Source organism: Haliotis cracherodii, unplaced genomic scaffold (genome assembly GCF_022045235.1).
Source record: "Haliotis cracherodii isolate W230 unplaced genomic scaffold, xgHalCrac1.p SCAF_6, whole genome shotgun sequence".
Lineage (NCBI taxonomy): Eukaryota > Metazoa > Mollusca > Gastropoda > Lepetellida > Haliotidae > Haliotis > Haliotis cracherodii.
The window spans coordinates 53,105,508-53,126,553 of record NW_027266319.1 but is presented as its reverse complement, the minus strand read 5'-3'; the positions used below and the strand labels follow the sequence as shown (position 1 = coordinate 53,126,553).

Genomic DNA, 21,046 nt, shown 5'->3' with positions numbered 1-21,046 from the left:
AGCATTTCTGGGTATGCTTTTGACAGACCAGCGCTGCCGAGAGCAGAATAAACTATTCTGCCAAAGCCGGTCTAACTTAAAACATCAGCCGCCATTATTGATTCCCATTTTATCGTTCCGCTTCCCGAAGTCTCTGTCCAGCAGATAACAGATTGGGGGAATTGCTCCCCGAACACGCTCCTGGCTTGAAACATCGACACGAGCCGCTAATTCTTCTATTATGTCATATTAATGGCCGAGTTATGTCGTTGTATAGGGTCGGCGCATACCAGCCAATTTGTTGGAACGCTTCTATCAGAGACAGCTGAGCGTATCAACGAACAGGAGACAGTTTAAGCACGACCGCAAGCCTGTCTCAGTAATATCCCGACGCATTTGGCTCAACAGGGGGTATCATATATGATGTGTGGTTGTGATCCCAGTGCTTCATCATAAGATGGTATTAAAAGATTATGCTAGTACTAAGTGGAGTTCTGCTGTGACCAGAATTTATGGCACTGGAAAACACGCATGTTATGCTTCGATGATGCCCTGTACAAGTAACACACCCAGTAACCATACCAATGACAGTGACAAACAAGGAACAACACCAATCAAAGAACAAAGTCAAGCAAAGAACTATGCCAAGCAAAGAACAATGTCAATCAAAGAACAATACCAATCAAAGAACAATGCCAATCAAAGAACAATGCAATCATAGAACAATGCCAATCAAAAACAATGTCAAACAAGGAACAATACCAATCAAAGTAAAATGCCAATCAAAGAACAATGCCAATCAAAGAACAAAGTCAATCAAAGAACAACGCCAATCAAAGAACAAATGCTGATTTAAAAAAAAAAATGCCAATCAAAGTACAATGCCAATCAAAGAACAAAGTCTATCAAAGAACAACGCCAATCAAAGAACAAATGCTGATTTTCATTAAAAAAATGCCAATTAAAGTACAATGCCAATCAAAGTACAATGCCAACCAAAGTACAATGCCAACCAAAGAACAATACCAATCAAAGAACAATGCCAATCAAAGAACAATACCAATCAAAGTACAAAGTTAATCAAAGAACAAGGCCAATCAAAGAAAAAAATCAAAAGAACAATGTCTATCAAAAAACAATGTCAATCAAAAAACAATGACAATCAAAGAACCGAATTGTAACTGTAAAAAACAACTCATTCGGATTTGAATTGATTTGGGTAAAATCGAATATTCAGTATATCCGATACATTCTATGTTCCAGTCACGTGCCATGATTCAGTTCTGTGATCAAGGCGTTTTATTTGCCAAAGTTCCAACTCTGCATTTCGAAATATGCCATTACTAGGTTTGCGTTTCCTTTTTTGCAGAGTTTATATTGCAATTCTAAATGTGGTTGTATAAATTAATTTGTATTGTATATATAAGCATTATATTTTTCCTCTTATCTGTAGATTTCATTTCAGTATATCGGAACCTGTTAATACGGATAAAAGACATGTTCCCACTCTTACCAACTTACTTTATTCAACCACTGGATAATTAAATTATAATGTAATGTTGGTTTGTTTGTTGTTTAACGCCGCACTCGGCATTGTACCAGCAAGATGACGGCGGTCTGTAAATATTCACGTTTGGACCAGATAATTCTGTGATTGTCATCAGGAGGACCGATTCACACAATTAAGATACGATGACATGCATCAACCAAGTCACCGAGTCTGACCACCCGATGGATTTAATCGCCTCTTACAAGCATGGGTTGGTGAATACCAATTCTAATGGGATCTTGACGCGATTATGATACAAAAACATACATGTACACCTTCACACATCTGTGTGTATATAAGTGGTAACAGAGTGGACCTGTTACCTTATACAGAACATTCATCATACCTCGAGCTGTGGTCTGTTTGAATTAAGCGAGGCTCAGAGATAAGTGTGATACAAATACTTAAGGTATCGTTAGACAGAGAAATGTTTCGTAATAAAGTATTATGACATTGCGAGGTTCGGTTTTTCTTCAAAATAAAAAAAAATACAATTTATGTTTTGGGTTTTTCTACTGAAGTTTCTGTGACGAAAACGGGAATAGCGTCAATTATACAAAATGCAATTCTTTTTCGGAGTGTATTTTACCTGAGTGGGCTATTCATGTTAAACATGCATCTCAGTGGGCTAGCACCATACAACCAGCATCAGCCCGGACACACACACACACACACACACACACACACACACACACACACACACACACACACACACACACACACGCACACACACACACACACAAACAGAGCCACACACACACACACACAAATTATGTGGATATGTGCGCGTCTCGGCTAAGAATTCTGGTATGGACTTGTCACACCGACATATTGATAGTCTTATGAGCAACACGGGTATCCACAGGAGGGTGATCAGTTTCATCTTCATGCCCTGCACGTGCACACAAAGCAAACATCGGCTCTACCTGCAACAAACCAAACATGTTTGCCCAACTTCTGTGCACCGCGTCTTGTGAGTTGGTTCTACTAATTCTGGTTTCTTCAGCAAGTTGGTATTGTTTTGGCGACCGTTTTCAACCGAGTAACGTTTTGACAACGTTTGATATTCTTTTTATCAAATCCAATTTTCAATGTATACCTGTATTTCCCAGCAGTTGGCACCATAACTGCAACCTCTCCTTTAAGAACTTTGAGGCATAATCTCAGAGGACTTAAACATCTCTCTCTTAATGGATTTACATAAATAGTTCCCATTTGCCATCAGATACTGCGAATAAACAAAACAGTGAATCCATGATAAGGGCAGAGTGCATAATATCAAGTAGCCCCTATCGAGGTTTCATGATAGATCTTTCTTCCAAACTACTCAAAGTAAACTGTGTGACATTCATTTTATGACACTTTCATATCCATTTTAAGACGCAAACAGAAATCAATCGCGAAAAGGAAAATATCGATGGTTCATAAACCGGAAACATGATGCGCTCTGTACGAAGACGAAGTGGTTTCGATAACCGCTGTTGCTTCTGAAGAAATCGATTTTGTAGTCTGGCAAGTATTTTAGATCTGAACCTGTTTTTTAAATATATAAACACACACACATTTTAACTGTGAAAAGAGTATGATATTGGGTGAGAGTTTCAAATGCAAAATACATTTGTCATAAAGAAAGCATTAAAATTAAGTCAGAATCCATAGCCACTATGCCTCAGGGGAATTGTTTGACATCCTCATCTGTTTCATATTTAGACACGCATGCATAAAGATTCAGAGTGACAAAACTCCCTCCTGTATGACAAGAGGGATGGCTTTCCAATAAACCATTTTCCCTTCAAGTCGAGAAATATTCTTGCAGCTCTATCCTTTGGTGTTTACGTTTCACAACTTTTGATGTTCAACCGAGCATGCTCTTTCTACCAGGATTTCAAAGAGAGTCATTCGACTTTAGTTCAAAAGTTGATTCATGAAGGTTACGACATCCAAGGCCTCAGTAAAACTTCCCAAATTTGACGCAACAGTGAGTGAGTGTGGTTTTACGCCGCTTTTAGAAATATTCCAGCAATATCACGGCGCGGGACACCAGAAATAGGCTTCACACATTGTACCCACGTCGGGGATTGAACCCGGGTCTTCGGCGTGACGAGCGAACGCTTTAACCACTAGGCTACCCCGACGCAACAGTGACAAAAATGATGTCCGAAACAATTGCCGATTTTGATTTGAATTACCCAGATGTTCCCGCGTTTTTTCAAATGAACAATTGACTTGTCTTTGCATGTGTTTGTGACGGCTGCAAGCGGTGGATCAGGATATGCTCACCTTTCGCGAACACCTGGTTTCTTTACGATTTGAAAGTGATTCATAACTACATGATTTGGATAAAGTTAGAATCGTACAATGGACTCTGCTTTTTGTAGAGATTAATTATGTTTATGGAAATGAATTTTGTAGATTTTATTATAATGATAACTATACCTTGAAGAAATATTGTAAGCGCAAGGTTCAAAAGTATTTCCCACACTGACAAAAACACCACTGAAAATACACAACGGAACCTTCCTTCAACATAGCATGTTCATATTCCCTATACACACCGCCTTGGAATATACTGATGAATATACTTCTAGAGATGGTTTACTCCAGTTTCAATCTAAGGGTTCATATTTCCACTTCAAAGCTACGTCTAGCGAAATAATCATATTAATAACCAACATAGACGTTGTATATTCCCGAAGTAGTTGAGAATGGAATTGGATAGCGCCGTGATCCGTCGATGGGGCTAATGAAAATGTGCCATTCGCTTTGAACATTCCCCTCTTCATGTGGAGTCTTTCGCTTCATAAGTCGCCTATTATTTTTATATAGGGGCGGTCGGGTAGCCTAGTGGTTAAAGCGTTCGCTCGTCACGCCAAAGACCCGGGTTCGATTCCCGACATGGGTACAATGTGTGAAGCCCATTTCTGGTGTCCCCCGCCGTGATATTGCCGGAATATTGCTAAAAGCGGCGTAAAACCGTACTCACTCACTATTATTATTTTATCATTATTATTATTGTTGTTGTTGTTATTGTTATTGTTGTTGTTGTTAGTTTTTCTTTTTTATTATCGCTATTATTATCATTAGTATTCTTTAAATGGACTAGTTACGTAAAACTAAACAGCACACAACAATGCAGCAACCTCAAGAAAACTCACCAAGCTAGTCAGCCACACAGCTGGGCGGTAACGTACAACGATAACGACATTGGCACGTCTACGACTCGCTTTTATTCACAACAGTTGTTCTGACCTCGGTGAATCCCAACATCTAATGCACTTTGCAAATGTCTCCTCTTGAAGGATCGAGGAGGGATCTTCCCCTTTCCCCCTCAGACGCGGTGATCTGAGACCCCCTCAGTATTGCTGGACGAAAAGTATAGATAAACAAGAGCACACCTGACCCATTCCGATCTGGATGTCTATTAGGTAACCGTGAGTACGAAGGTAAATGTATTGCAACAATATGACTTACTTTATTTGATATTAATAATGATTTAAAAAATAGTATGACTACCAAACACATTTAAACGTGAGGTTTTGATCTCAAATGCACCTCTGTTTTCTAAAGAGCTTTATCCGTGTTTCCAATATTTGTTTGTTGTTTAACGCCGCACTCAGCAATATTCGAGCTGTATGACAGCGGACAGTAAATAATCTTGTCTGGACCAGACAACCCAGTGATTGACATCATGAGCATCAATCCACGCAATTGGGATACGATGACATGCATCAAACCAAGTCAGCGAGCCTGACCACCTGATCCCGTAAGTCGCCTCTTACGACACGCATAGTCACCTTTTAGGGCAAGCAAGGGTTGCTGAAGACCTATTCTACCCCGCATCTTCATGGGTCCGTGCTTCCAATCAGTGAATGAGTATAGTTATATAGCAATATTCCATCAATGTCAGGGCGGAGGACACCAGAAATTGGCTTCGCACATTGCACTTATATGGGAATCGAAGCAGTGCCTTCAGCGTGACGAGTAAACGCTGTAACCACTGGGCTACACTGAGGCTCTGTTTGCAATCAGTGAGTAAGTGCATATGGCTTCACGTCTCTTGTACTCCAGCCATATTAAAGTACCAATACCAATACATTCATCTATCAATACATCCATCTACGAATACATTCATCTACCAATATACTCATCTACTAATACATTCATCTACAAATACATTCATCTGCCAATACATTCATCTACCAATACGTTAATCTACCAATACATTCATCTATCAATACATTCACCTGCAAATACATTCATCTACTGATACGTTAATCAACCAATACATTCATGTACCAATACATTCACCTGCCAATACATTCAACTACCAATACATTCATCTACTAATACATTCATCTACCAATAGATGCATCTACCAATACATTCATCTACAAATACGTTCATCTACCAATACATTCATCTGCCAATACGTTCATCTACCAATACATTCATCTGCCAATACGTTCATCTACCAATAGATGCATCTACCAATACGTTCATCTATCAATACATTCACCTGCCAATACATTCAACTACCAATACATTCATCTACTAATACATTCATCTGCCGATACATTCATCTACCAATACCTTCATCTGCCAATACGTTCATCTACCAATACGTTCATCTACCAATACATTCACCTACCAATACATTCATCTACCCATACATTCATGTACCAATACGTTCATCTTCCAATACATTCACCTACCAATACATTCATCTACCAATACGTTGAGCTACCAATACATTCACCTACCAATACGTTCATGTACCAATACGTATCCTTTTTTTTGGAAGCAACGACGGACTATGGAACACAATTAACAAATACCATACTCGAGGATCATTCATCCAAATGTTATTTCCAGTGAGTTATTTTGGTCGTATCAAGTGATCGCATACCAGTTCACACCTCTTTTAGCCATCATCTACCCGCCCGTCCATGACACAACAGGGGGCACCTAGGATGGGTTTCAGTATTACACCATATGGTGAAACGATATACGTCGGCAGGTCGACAAAAGTCTCTATCAGAACGCCCATTACTGATTTGATGACGGATGACATTTAATATCATTTTGATAACAATGGATTTATAAGACGCATGCTGTAAACTTCTTATAGATATTTGGTCAAAAGAAACAGAGAAAGATACGTGTGCAGAGTGACGTCAAACTGACAAGAACACTGTGACGTTAGTTCGCCAACGTATTTTCCCAATGACGTCATGGGTAACATTCTTCAGCTTCGGCGTTGCCCAGCAACAAATTTTTCGTAATACGAGCTTGATATATGCTTGTGTTCATAAGATATTTACGAACCCTCAAATTATTCCGTCTTGGGATCAATCTGTTATCTATGCGTGTGCCGTTGGGTGATAAATATGATAAATGTGGCAGGCAGGCACCGTCAGTCATTTTATCTCCTCGATGACGCCCTGCAGATCATATATGTTATTTATTTATTTTAAAAACCCAAAGCAATTATAATATAATAAATTGAAACTAAATGCCTCATTAAATTGCAGTTTTGGGGGTCGTGTGCACATCTACTTACGTCTGACATGATACGGCTCTAACGAGTCCCTTGTTACACACGGAAGCAAAATATTCTCGCTACACCATCCGAGAAGTGTTTTAGCAGCAATCTGTGATAGCTAAATATATATAAATATGAGCATGTATTATAAACATAGGGGCAAATGAAAGTATGCCGAGGTATTTTTTTGTGTAATTGAAAATCGAAAGAAGTGTTGTTAAATTTTATTATGTCTATTTAACCATCACTCATTCCTGCAACAGTTCGTAAAAAGTAATCTGTGGCTGGATACTTTGTGTGCAAAAAATAAATTGGTTCAGTGAAGACTAGGGTAAAAAATGAATTTGGAACCACATGACCTCTGCCATGTTTGAAATGCTGTAAATTTTTACCGAAAATAAAAATCTATTGATTTTCAAAGATAAGATGTCGAAAATAACCATCCGCAGTTGTGTATTATGCGATGTTTTCATTCTTAAAAGTTAAATTCAAATTATTTTTTAGAAAATAAAACCATGTACAAGTATTCCTTGAGTGCTGGCGGTTAAGATGACTGTCATACATCTGATGTTGCCATATAAGGATAAAGACATATATTCATGATAAGAACAGTGCCTTAAATTGAGTATTCTAACACTGATGAATAGGCGCCAGTACAGTCTCATTTTAATATAACATCCCTAACTTAATTGAAAATCAGACATATCATAAAATCAACTGAGAAGTATTGCTTCATTTGCCCCTCTGTTTATTTTTTTTATATTTTGGCTCTCCCAACCTCACTCCGCTTTGCTTTTTAGTCAAACCTGAGGAGAGAAGGGTCATTGACGCTTATAGCCAGTCAACAATATCCACGCTATATCACGGCGGCATGTATATGACCGAATCTAGGCCAGACAAACCAGTGATTGATATAATGAGCACCATTTAATGTCATCGGGGTACTATGACGCGCAATCAGAACAAGTAGCATATCCTGTTAACCCGATCCATTTAAGTCTACTGCCATAATGTTACCCTTTAATATCCCTTTCATTATAACCATCCATCATCCATCCATTCTTCATCCCGATCCGACCGCCTCCGTGGTCTAGTGGTAGAGCGTCCGCCCGGACAGCGGAAGGTCCGGAGTTCGATCCCCGGCCGCGTCATACCAAAAGACGTTAAACGATGGTACTTGCTGTTACCCTGTCTGACGTTCGGCATTAAGGGGCTAAAACAAGGACTGGTCGGCTCGGAGTCAGTATACTGTGTCTGAGTGTGGTATTCATGTTAAACTGCGGCATGGTATCTCAGTGACCTAGCACTATACATCGGCATTAGTCCAGACTAGTACAAGGAGACACACACACACACACACACACACACACACGCACGCACGCACGCACGCACGCACACACACACACACGTCGCTATGTAAGTGCAATAATCTTGGTCGCGACGTTAAAACAGCCAGACAGTGGTATATTTATATCGTTTGACTTCCACTCTAATAAATACGGTATTTCGAAATTATCATCAAAGCAATGGGACAGTTATCACCCTTATTATATTACTTATAATTATATGGAATGCTGTTTAGACACATATGCATCCATAATTGCCATTGTCCGCACCACCCCTGTGAGTTATGGGGAGTTAATTGGTCGGAGTGACAAAGCAAGGAGCACGGCTGCTGATAAAAAGTCGTAGTGACGATGATGAATATAAAGATGCAATCTCCTCACAACGTAACAGGCCCTGAATGCCGAAACATTTGTGTGCTCCATCATTTAAAAACTAACAATGAGGGGCGCAGCTCCGCGTGGTTTATTCTCCCTGCAGTGTTTTATTGTTCGATAAACAACGACCACGAGTCATAGCTTATGTCAGATATCAATATTAAGTACAACCTCTTTAAGGATGTTAATAAAATATACAAGCTTTAAAAATAGTTACCCGTATTTCAATAATGATGATTCCCTGAATAGAATCCGACGTCGGCAATGTCGGAAAATCCAATTTTATGAACATGGAGGTTAAACTTGATCTTTCTCGCATATTCTCGCAATTTTCACGTCGATTACCTGTACCCTTTCTCCCAATACCGATTGTCATATCGCTCCCGCTTTGGGATGCGATCGTTCGCCATTGAGTTTATCTGTGGTGCCAAGGTACATGCATGGGGAACAACTCAAAAGACACTTCCCTCTCAAAAATAACGTTGTCCAATTTACGACGTCATCCACTTTTCGAGCCCATGTTCGAATCTGCAGAAATGACGTCATGATAGAACAATGTTTTATCGTGAAATAAACTACGCTTCGTTCTTAATTGTTCTTTGCGATTTATCGCGTGGCTATCTTATATTTATTGTTATACGCCGCTTAGCAATATTCCAGCTATATGACGGCCGCCTGAAAGTATGAGTCTGGACCAGACAATCAAGTGATTGATACTATAAACACACAACATCAACGCCAGAATAAAAAGTCTCGATTATCTACCGAAACAGATTCCTTTGGGCTTAAAAGGCAAAAACAGTTGTGAAAGGTATATGAATTTACTGCAAATAAGTGATGACACCAGGTGTTCGCGAAAAAGGCACGCCCCACACAGTCGGGATTCGATGACACGTAGTCAATCCGACCAGTAAATTCTCCCAGTTAGACAAGCATAGGTTGCTGGGGACCTATTCTAATCCGGAAAGCCCCCACGGTGTATATATTTGTGACGTTTAATTGATGTGCCTATCGTTTTCGTCATTCTATATATGTTATTTGAAAATATTTTTGAATTTATGAATTAATAAACCAAAAATATTAGTAAGTGAATCAGTGGGTATCTGTGGTTCTAGCAACATCCCAACAACATTGTATTTGGTGAACAAGGAAAATGAATAGCTCAGTTGTCAATCATGGCACAAAGCAACATATTTTACGTTCTCTCGTTCACATAGTCCTCTTCTTAATGCCTTTTGGCATAAAAAGTTGGACGAATAAATTGCTAATTACTCTTGGTTTTAACGGCGGCTGACAAGGAATATGACGATCCCGGAGAATAAAAAACTAACATGTTTGTCATGGGCTAAGGTGGAGTCTTGAGTTGCGACTGGTCTTGTGGCAGTGCATGTCGTGCTTCAGGGATTATTAGCTATTTTACATGTCGTGCTTTGAGGCTTATTAGCTATTTTACATGTCGTGCTTTGGGGGTTATTTACTATTTTACATGTCGTGCTTTGAGGGTTATCAGCTATTTTACATGTACTTTGAGGGTTATTAGCTATTTTACTATGTTTTACTTTGAGGGTGATTAGCTATTTTACTATGTTGTAATTTGAGGGTTATTAGCTATTTTACATGTCGCGCTTTGAGGGTTATCAGCAATTTTACATGTACTTAGAGGGTTATTAGCTATTTTACCATGTTGTACTTTGAGGGTTATTAGCTATTTTACTATGTTGTACTTCAAGGGTTATTAGCTATTTTACATGTCGTGCCTGTGCATGTCTCAGTGTGAAATCAAAATAGCATTTGTTATTCGTATGGAACTTTTATATATAAGCTTTTATCGATTGAGTGAGTGATTTGGGCTTATCGCCGTTTGGAGCTTTTATTGAACGATGTGAATGATAAGTCTATGTTGTGTAATGATAATACCGTCTGTAACAAAATATCATTTTAAAACATAATAAAGGAATTATTAAATCATTTGATTGCATTAGCGATATACCTTAATATGAAAACAGCTTGTGGTAACTGCAGAATAGATCTCGAACAACATTTAAGTTGTATCACGGCGTATGAGCTTGATGTGGGAGTAAAACCCGAAGTGATGCAGGTCTTAGACGTTTGCCACTTTGATGCAAACCACGAGCACCAGTATGGTGCTGACAACCTAGAAACATAATCAGGAAGAATCTGGGGTTCGAACCCACGATCATAGGTTTCTGGTACACCTAAGGGACGCAACTCGTAACATCATCGCTAAAATGGTTATACAATGTTAGACATGACTGATTGTGTGTCATCGTCCGGTTGGTGTGGAACGCTACTGACATGCTGATTACCATTGGTTCGTTTTGTGATATGGGGTATTTCTGACAGCGGCGTTTAACGACATTCACTCACATTAATGGAAAAAGTAATATAGAATATCACTGGAACGTTCGTCGGGAATAGCCCATTTCTGGTGTCCCCCGCCGTGATATTGCTGGAACATTGCTAAAAGCGGCGTAAAACCATACTCACTCACTCGTCGGGAATATGTGAAAAATGATGGCGTTACTTTAATTGAATTTTCACACCTTTCAGAGCATGTACCATATCGTTGAGGCAATATTGATTTAATGCGTTCTGTGGACAAATACACCAGTCTAATTAGAGCACTGGCGAGAAGCTACAGTAGCTGTTTATATAACGATACTCGTGAGTTGGGAAATCTGAATGCTTGATTGTGACACTGTGACGCCGTGACGTTATGACGCCGCAAGAGTAACGTTGAACGTCTCTCTGGGGGACGACAACCCTTCTCATTCTTACTGATGTGTTTGAGTGGGGAAGTGTTTTACACCAGAGTCACCAATATGCCAACAATATCACGGTCTGTAAAGGAGCACGACTTTTACACGAATGATTAGCAGGGACCCATTCTGCCCCGGCACCTCAGCGGTATCTCAGGGAGGGGGATGCAGGGCGTGGAGTCATCCCACAGTTGGCATCCTTACCTTGTAAGCGTGCTGACGGGATTAACTTCTTTCCGTCAGGTGGACATGGCGGATCAGTAAGTACGTGGTGCGAATCCCATAACGGGATTCGGAAATTTTATGGCCGTTACGTTGACCCCAAGTTGGGTGCTGACAAGGTAAGGATGTCATCTGTGGGATGCTTCCACGCCCTGCTACATATAGAGTAAAGTGTAGGATATAGAGTGAAGTACGGGGCATATACATATTGGATATAGAGTAAAAGTATATTCAGATATAGAGTGAACTTATATGATATAGAATAAAGTATCTGAATATAGAGCAAAGTATAAGATATTGAGCAAAGTATAGGGTATAGAGAAAAGTATGATATATAGAGGAAAGTAAAGGATTTTTAGCAAATTAGAGGATATAGAGCAAAGTATAGCATATAAAGCAAATTATTGGATATAGAGCATGGTATAGGATACAGAGTAAAGTATATGGTATAACTAATAAACATATAGAATATAGGGCAAAGTTTAGGATATAGGGCAAAGTATAGAATATAGAGCAAAGTATAGAATATAGAGCAAAGTATAGCATATCGAGCAAAGTATAGGATATAGAGCAAAGTATAGAATATAGAGCAAAGTATAGATATAGAGCAAAGTATAGGATATCGAGCAAAGTATAGAATATAGAGCAAAGTATAGGATATCGAGCAAAGTATAGGATATAGAGCAAAGTATAGAATATAGGGCAAAGTATAGGATATCGAGCAAAGCATAGGATATAGAGCAAAGTATAGGATATAGAGCAAAGTATAGGATATAGAGCAAAGTATAGGTTATCGAGCAAAGTATAGAATATAGAGCAAAGTAAAGGAGTTTTAGCAAGTTAGAGGATATAGAGTACACGTATAGAATATAGCGTAAGGTATAGGATATGTCATAAAAATATAGGATATATAATAAATATATAGGATATAGAGTAAAGTATAGGATATATGATAAAAATATAGGATATATAGTAAAGGATATAGAGTAAAGTATAGGACACAGGGTAAAGTATATCGCCGATGGAGTATGAAAACAGGTTTCAAATCATAACATTCCAATGAAATGTTATGTTCATTAAGCAAGAAAAAGTTAAAACCATTATTTATTGCTTTCCATTCAAAAGAGAAGGATAAAATTAATTAAAGTCATCAATAATTGTTATTGTAACTATATGTAGCTTTCGGTCTTTTCCACACTGATGCACTTTGTGAGTTAGCTCTCCAACCGTTGGGAGTTCATTTAATGCACAACGCTGGTCAACTCTGTCAGGATCTAGTTTTACAGGCAGCATGTAGAGTGTCGAGTGATGAATATTTCATAACTCCCGCTGGCAGATAATGCTAATTATCATCAATCTGATGCAAAATCGATTGTGGTTCCATACCAATTATCATCAAAGCAGTTTCTGCGAAAGCAGGGGGGCAATCAGGTAGCCTAGTGGTTAAAGCGTTCGCTCGTCACGCCGAAGACCCGGGTTCGATTCCCGACATGGGCACAATGTGTGAAGCCCATTTCTGGTGTCCCCAGCCGTGATAATGCTGGAATATTGCTAAAAGCGGCGTAAAACCATATACACTCACTCTGCGAAATCAGCCCCCTAACGAAAAGCAGATGGCCACTAACATTGACAAAAACGACCATCAAGTTGCTGGTCATTTTACGCTGTAGGGATTTAATGTAGTATCTATTAGGAAAACACGTGACAGTATATTGATTAATTTGTGTAATCAAATTTCAATTAATCATAAAATATGTAGTACTTCCCAAACTTATCAGAAATAATATAAACATACATTTGTCAGCTGTTAGTCGTTAATTATTGTTGATTTTAGAATTTAATGGTTGTGTTGTGTATAATGCATCGATTACATGTACACTTTCAACTCAACTCAAATTTGTTGTATTTTAAAACAAACTTTTGTTTGTTTGTTCGTTGTTTAACGCCGCAATCAGCAAGCTACATGTATATGACGGCGGTTTGTAGATAATTGAGTCTGGACCAGACAATCCAGTAATTGACATCATGAGCATCGATCCACGCAAATGGGATACGATTACATGCATCAACCAAGTCAGCGAACCTGACCGCCGTTAGTCACCTGTTACGACAAGCATGGGTTGCTGAAGACCTATTCTACACCGAATATTCACGTGTACTAGTATATGGCATTATGTACATTGGTTAAAAATATTGAAACAGCTTTTGTTATCATATAAAAAAAAACTTCGAATCGTCTTTTTCATTTTACAAAGCAAATGTATATCATATGTATGCATTTGTACTAAATATACACATTTTTAAACAATAATGCGATCAAAACGCCAACGGCAAGTATTGTAAACATTGATAATCGTGTGAGACTCAACACGCTTCCTGCAGTGAAATATTTATCAAAAGTGTATTGATAACATCACACATAATTATCAAAACATTCCAGATAATCGTTTTGCACTTATACAGAGGTCAAAGAGGTTACGTGTGTTAACACTTAACAAAGTATGATGATGTGACAGACAATAGAAAACCACGTGGTAGAACTCAAGGGGAAGTACTTACTGGTCAGTCACACGAAGGATGCTGCGTCAGACCTGATAGAATCACAGAGCAGTTGGTTACAGAGGTCCAGTTAATATGAGCGATGATATCTGGCTGAACCGATTGTAAACACAGTCTCGCATCCACATGCAGCTGACGATGAAGCAAGTCGGTTGGCCGCCTCAGTTAATTGAGATCGGACGATGCTGTCGAAACACATTGTATATCCAGAGTTGTTCAATTACTTGGATGCATCATGCTTGGGATATTGACTCCCTCGGAAGCGTCCGATTCCATACTCACAGAACACTAGTACGTTACCATGGTAATGCGTAATTTTCGTGTTACAAGCGTCAACGTGTTCGGTGATGGAACTGCATGGTGGGAACCGACAGCACCGAGGACGACTGATCCATTGATGGTTGAATCCGAAGCGCCGGCGACTTATCTCAATATAAACATTCCTTTAGCCGCTATCGTTTGGCAGGTCATAGTGCCGGAAGCTAGTCCTGCGCAGACGCGGAGGATGGAAATCGATATTGAACGATGGCGAATGCCTCATCTCGGGGGCTGAAAGTCTCGCATGAGGTAACGGATATGGTACAGAACACGGCGCTTTCAACACACCACGGATCGATCCCGGTCATTCTGTGGATGTTATGGGCATCCATGTTACAGCATAGATTCTGATGTTGGGATTAATCCTTGCTAGACCCTGTGACATTGAGGGTGTAAATCAATACTGGGTTATAGTCGAGCCAAAACAAGCATTAAAGTCCTGTAGATCTTTGCGTTACTTGGATATGTCGGCGTCGCTTTGATACCGTTCGCCCCTCTCTCTGCAACTTGCTGCTTCAGAACTTCTGAACATATTGAAATCTTTGTACGTAGGGGACGGGTAGGGGTTGCGATGGAGAAGGGTAGACTAGTGAGGGGAAGAGGACGGGTAGAGGTAGTGAGGGGTAGGCGACGGGGAGAGGTAGTGAGGGGTAGGGGACGGGGAGAGGTAGTGAAGGGTAGGGGACGGGGAGAGTTAGTGAGGGGTAGGGGACGGGGAGAGGTAATGAGGGGTAGGGGACGGGGAGAGTTAGTGAGGGGTAGGGGACGGGGAGAGTTAGTGAAGGGTAGGGGACGGGGAGAGTTAGTGAGGGGTAGGGGACGGGGAGAGGTAGTGAAGGGTAGGGGACGGGGAGAGTTAGTGAGGGGTAGGGGACGGGGAGAGGTAATGAGGGGTAGGGGACGGGGAGAGTTAGTGAGGGGTAGGGGACGGGGAGAGGTAGTGAAGGGTAGGGGACGGGGAGAGGTAGTGAGGGGTAAGGGACGGGGAGAGGTAGTGAGGGGTAGGGGACGGGGAGAGGTAGTGAGGGGTGGGGGACGGCGAGAGGTATTGAAGGGTAGGGGACAGGGAGAGGTAGTGAGGGTAAGGGACGGGGAGAGGTAGTGAGGGGAAGGGGACGGGGAGAGGTAGTGAGGGGACGGGGAGAGGTAGTGAGGGGTAGGGGACGGGGAGAGTTAGTGAGGGGTAGGGGACGGGGAGAGGTATTGAGGGGTAGGGGACGGGGAGAGGTAGTGAGGGGTAGGGGACGGGGAGAGGTAGTTAGGGGAAGGGGACGGGGAGAGGTAGTGAGGGTAAGGGACGGGGAGAGGTAGTTAGGGGAAGGGGACGCGGGGAGGTAGTGAGGGGTAGGGGACGGGGAGAGGTAGTGAGGGGTAGGGGACGGGGAGAGGTAGTGAGGGGAAGGGGACGGGGAGAGGTAGTGAGGGGTAGGGGACGGGGAGAGGTAGTGAGGGGTAGGGGACGGGGAGAGGTAGTGAGGGGTAGGGGACGGGGAGAGGTAGTGAGGGGTAGGGGACGGGGAGAGGTAGTGAGGGGTAGGGGACGGGGAGAGGTATTGAGGGGCAGGGGACGGGGAGAGGTATTGAGGGGTAGGGGACGGGGAGAGGTAGTGAGGGGTAGGGGACGGGGAGAGGTAGTGAGGGTAGGGGACGGGGAGAGGTAGTGAGGGGTGGGGGACGGGGAGGTAGTGAGGATAGGGGACGGGGAGAGGTAGTTAGGGGAAGGGGACGGGGAGAGGTAGTGAGGGGTAGGGGACGGGGAGAGGTAGTGAGGGGACGGGGAGAGGTAGTGAGGGGTAGGGGACGGGGAGAGTTAGTGAGGGGTAGGGGACGGGGAGAGGTATTGAGGGGTGGGGGACGGGGAGAGGTAGTGAGGGGTAGGGGACGGGGAGAGGTATTGAGGGGTGGGGGACGGGGAGAGGTAGTGAGGGGTAGGGGACGGGGAGAGGTAGTTAGGGGAAGGGGACGGGGAAAGGTAGTGAGGGGACGGGGAGAGGTAGTGAGGGTAAGGGACGTGGAGAGGAAGTGAGGGGTAGGGGACGGGGAGAGGTAGTGAGGGGTAGGGCACGGGGAGAGTTAGTGAGGGGTAGGGGACCGGGAAAGGTAGTGAGGGGTAGGGGACGGGGAGAGGAAGTGAGGGGTAGGGGACGGGGAGAGGTAGTGAGGGGTAGGGCACGGGGAGAGTTAGTGAGGGGTAGGGGACCGGGAAAGGTAGTGAGGGGTAGGGGACGGGGAGAGGTAGTGAGGGGTAGGGGACGGGGGAGTTAGTGAGGGGTAGGGGAAGGAGAAGGGGAGATATATAGAGGGGTAGGGGACGGGGAAAGTTAAGGGACGGGGAGGGGTAGTTAGGGGTAGGGGACGGGGAGAGGTATTGAGGGGTTTGGGACGGGGACAGGTAGTGAGGGGTAGGGGACGGGGAGAGATAGTTAGGGGAAGGGGACGGGGAGAGGTAGTTAGGGGAAGGGGACGGGGAGTGGTAGTGAGGGGTAGGGGACGCGGAGAGGTTGTGAGGGGTAGGGGACGGGGAGAGGTAGTTATGGGAAGGGGACGCGGGGAGGTAGTGAGGGGTAGTTGACGGGGAGAGTTATTGAGGGGTGGGGGACGGGGAGAGGTAGTGAGGGGAAGGGGACGGGGAGAGGTAGTGAGGGGAAGGGGACGGGGAGAGGTAGTGAGGGGTAGGTCACGGGGAGAGGTAGTGAGTGGTAGGGGACGGGGAGAGGTAGTTAGGGGAAGGGGACAGGGAGAGGTAGTTAGGGGAAGGGTACGGGGAGAGGTAGTGAGGGGTAGGGGACGGGGAGAGGTAGTGATGGGTAGGGGTAGGAGAAGGGGAGATATATAGAGGGGTAGGGGACGGGGAGAGTTAAGGGACGGGGAGAGGTAGTGAGGGGTTGGGGACGGGGAGAGGTAGTGAGGCGAAGGGGACGGGGAGAGTTAAGGGACGGGGAGAGGTAGTGAGGCGAAGGGGACGGGGAGAGTTAAGGGACGGGGAGAGGTAGTGAGGGGTAGGGGACGGGGAGAGGTAGTGAGGGGTAGGGGACGGGGAGAGGTAGTGAGGGGTAGGGGACGGGGAGAGGTAGTGAGGCGAAGGGGACGGGGGGAGATAGTCACGGTGAGGGGTAGCAGAGGAATAGGGAGAAGTAGCGGGCGGAGAATTGTATCTGCTGGTAAGGTATGGGATACAGATGGTGAGTTTCACTTCTTCCAAGCCTTCTTTCATTCTATTATTGTTTCTCATCATCAAAAAAACATGTTCATCGTCATCTCTGTAAATACGTGAAACAGCAAAGACATAAAACACGAGCACGGAAAACGCTTTCAAAACATTCCGATATATATTTAAACAGCCTGTCATTTATTTCAATTTGAGTTTCGTTGTATTTGAAAACGAATACCTGAAGCCTGTCCGTACCCTGTCACAGTTCTTTAAGCCTCCGCTCGCCTCGCGCTTGAAGCGTGCCTTTGGAAGCGATGCTTAATGAGGCGTACTAACGAATGGTGGACATTGATAATTGATGTATTGTGAATATATCGTTAGTCTGTATCAATAACCCTGACAGATCACTGCATCGATTTTCAGCCATTGCTGACATCAATAATGGATTGGTATCTTTAATCAAATCTATTCACGACAATTGTATTGTGTATCGTGCTGAGATACACCCGTAAACAAACCTCTGCCACGCGTCGGTTGAGTGAGTGAGTGAGTGAGTGGAGCGTGAGTCAGTGAGTGAGTGAGAGCGTGAGTCAGTGAGTGAGTGGACTTTCACGTCGTTCAGGGCGGTTATGAATCGGATGATAGACAAACGGCAAAATAGAACTTTAGTGAGTGAGTGAGTGAGTATGGTTTTACGCCGCTTTCAGCAATATTCCAGCAATATAACGGCGGGGAACACCAGAAATGGGCTTCATATATTGTACCCATGTCGGAATCATGAAAGAGCTGTTATTGAAAGATTTCATTATAATTTTTGTAAATATGTATTGGGTGTTGGTAAACATGTACCGAGTAGTGCAGCTTTAGCCGACTGCGGTAGACACGGACTTTATATAGATTACTACCAAATATGTGTAAAGTTCTGGTGTAAATTGTTAAGAATGTCAAATGTTCGTTATCTCAAACAATGTTACCTACTTATTAAGAAGTTAGATTCAGCAGGAAGTAAAACATGGACATCCTGTGTAAGATTGTTGTTATACACCATGGTTTTGGATATACATGGGTTAGTCAAGATATTGGGGATATTCCACATTTTCTGTCGATGTTCAGACAGAGATGAGAAGATTGTGGAAAACAAAACATTTTCAGTATTATCAATGATTCAAAACGACTTGCACATTATAAGAATATTAAGTCATTGCTGACTGTTGAATATTATGTTACAAACATCAGTGTCAGGGAATTAAGAACTCAAGATATATGTGTTTGTTGAGATTGCATGAACTGCCGTTGCGATGTAATATCAGATGTAAAAAAGCTATAACTGTCAACCGAATTTGTAGGATGTGTAATACTAATAGAATTGAAGATAAACTCCATTTCATATTTAATTGAGAGGCATATGTATTGTTGAGAAATCAGTACATACCAAAGTGGCATATTTCATCAATTTCATAAATTACTGACTTCTAATGATGTGTCAACCCTTAACAAATGTGCTACGTTCGTTAAATAAGCTCTGAAATGTAAATATGCATTTGACAGTAAGTATATTGGGTCATCTACCACCTAATTGCCATATATGTATGATATTGTTGTATCAGTTGTGTACATGGGCCGATGGACTACAAAACAGAAAATAAACTTCTATCTACCTGACCGCCCCAAATAGAACTTTAAAACTGTCTGCAGTTTGAAGCTGGATCCGGTTGACTCTGCACAAGCTGACTTTAAAGTCGCACTCGCAACTGACCAAAACACCAACGACGGAAATATAGTGTTTGTTTACACTTCGGCATGCCAAAAATATAGTTCGTCTATCATCCTGTCCGACAACTAGGAGCATTTTAGAAAGTATTATTCTACGTCGTGTCGGCTTAAAGGGAGCGAAGAAGAAGAAGAAGGAGAAGAAAACGTCGAAGAAGACCAGGAGAAGAAGAAGACAACGACGAAGAGAGGAGGAAGACGACGAAGAAGAAAAGGAAGACAAAGAAGAAGACGACGACGAAGAATAAGAAAAGGGAGACAAAGAAGAAGAAGGAGAAGAATACGATAAGAAGGAGAATACAAAGAAGAAGACGAAGAAGAAGACGAAGGAGAAGAATACGAAGAGAAGAAGACAACGACGAAGAGAGGAGGAAGACGACGAAGAAGAAAAGGGAGACAAAGAAGGAGAAGAATACGAGAAGAAGGAGAATACAAAGAAGAAGACGAAGAAGAAGACGAAGGAGAATCGTAGAAGAAGAAGACGAAGGAGAAGAATACGAAGAGGAGAAGTCGACGACGAAGAAGAAAAAGACGAAGAAGTAGGACGACGATGAAGACGAAGGAGAAGGCGACGACGAAGAAGAAAAAGACGAAGAAGGAGAAGAGAGAAAGAAGACGAAGGAGAGAGAGGAAGAAGAAGAAGAAGAAGGAGGAGAAGATTTATTTTGCTCTATATTTCCACACCACGCAGGGGCATGTTCAAAGCGCTACGCCACTATTACACCGGTCAGTGTGCACTCGATTTCATTCTCAGCTCCCTAGGGAGTATACAGTCATAATCAGTTACTTATGAAAATATACCATGTCGGTTCATCCGTTGAAATGTACATGTTAGTCGACAAGTATATACAAGTATCTTCTAAAATATAAATCCTAACTTGCACATTTTAAAAATCCTATTCGTTATTTATGTGAAAATAGTGCCTCAAATGTTGACAAACTGACAAGTGTATACACGATAACCATTTTATACTGTCAATATGATACATTCACAACGGTCACAGTTTCATCAATAAGGTAAACTGATATGTTCTGGATTCACCCCTCGGGAAAAATGCCATCCTGATCATGGTCACGTTCATCTGTAACCATGGCAACACAATTCCACCGTAATCTAATCCTTCCTGTGATCATAAAGTTCGATTAATTTTGACAAAGTTAGAGAAAGTTGCCTGACGATACAAATTGATACATATCGCTCGTCATTACGAGGAGAGCTTGTCATATCGCTGCAGTAGACTATACAATATTACAGGTTTCTTCACGACTACCTCATTCACATCCCTTTTATGTCTCCGTAGAAAGGTTAAAAGGAGACTCTTATTTCAGGGATTTCCTGACTCGGTGGTTAGTTTAATGTAGAAGTAATGATAATACGTTGTTCAGGGAAGTGAGCGAGTTAAACACCGTTTGGAGTGAGTGAGTATGTTTTTACGCCGCTTTTAGTAATATTCC

General features: G+C 42.2%; 2 protein-coding genes across 2 annotated transcripts in view; one reads left to right on the top strand and one right to left on the bottom strand.

Moving 5' to 3' along the window:
- The window catches only part of LOC139445552 (beta-1,3-galactosyltransferase 5-like), a 94,723-nt gene extending 79,978 nt beyond the window's left edge, over positions 1-14,745 (bottom strand). Inside the window, exon 1 of the mRNA XM_071226696.1 lies at positions 14,353-14,745. The gene's annotated coding sequence lies outside the window, so the exon portion shown is untranslated. The remainder of the gene's footprint in view (positions 1-14,352) is intronic.
- On the top strand, positions 11,821-20,134 carry LOC139446492 (probable splicing factor, arginine/serine-rich 7). The gene is made up of 2 exons (XM_071227799.1): positions 11,821-11,831; positions 19,708-20,134. The coding sequence occupies exons 1-2, from the start codon at positions 11,821-11,823 to the stop codon at positions 20,132-20,134; spliced, it is 438 nt and encodes a 145-aa protein (XP_071083900.1).
- The last annotated feature ends 912 nt before the right edge of the window (positions 20,135-21,046 follow it).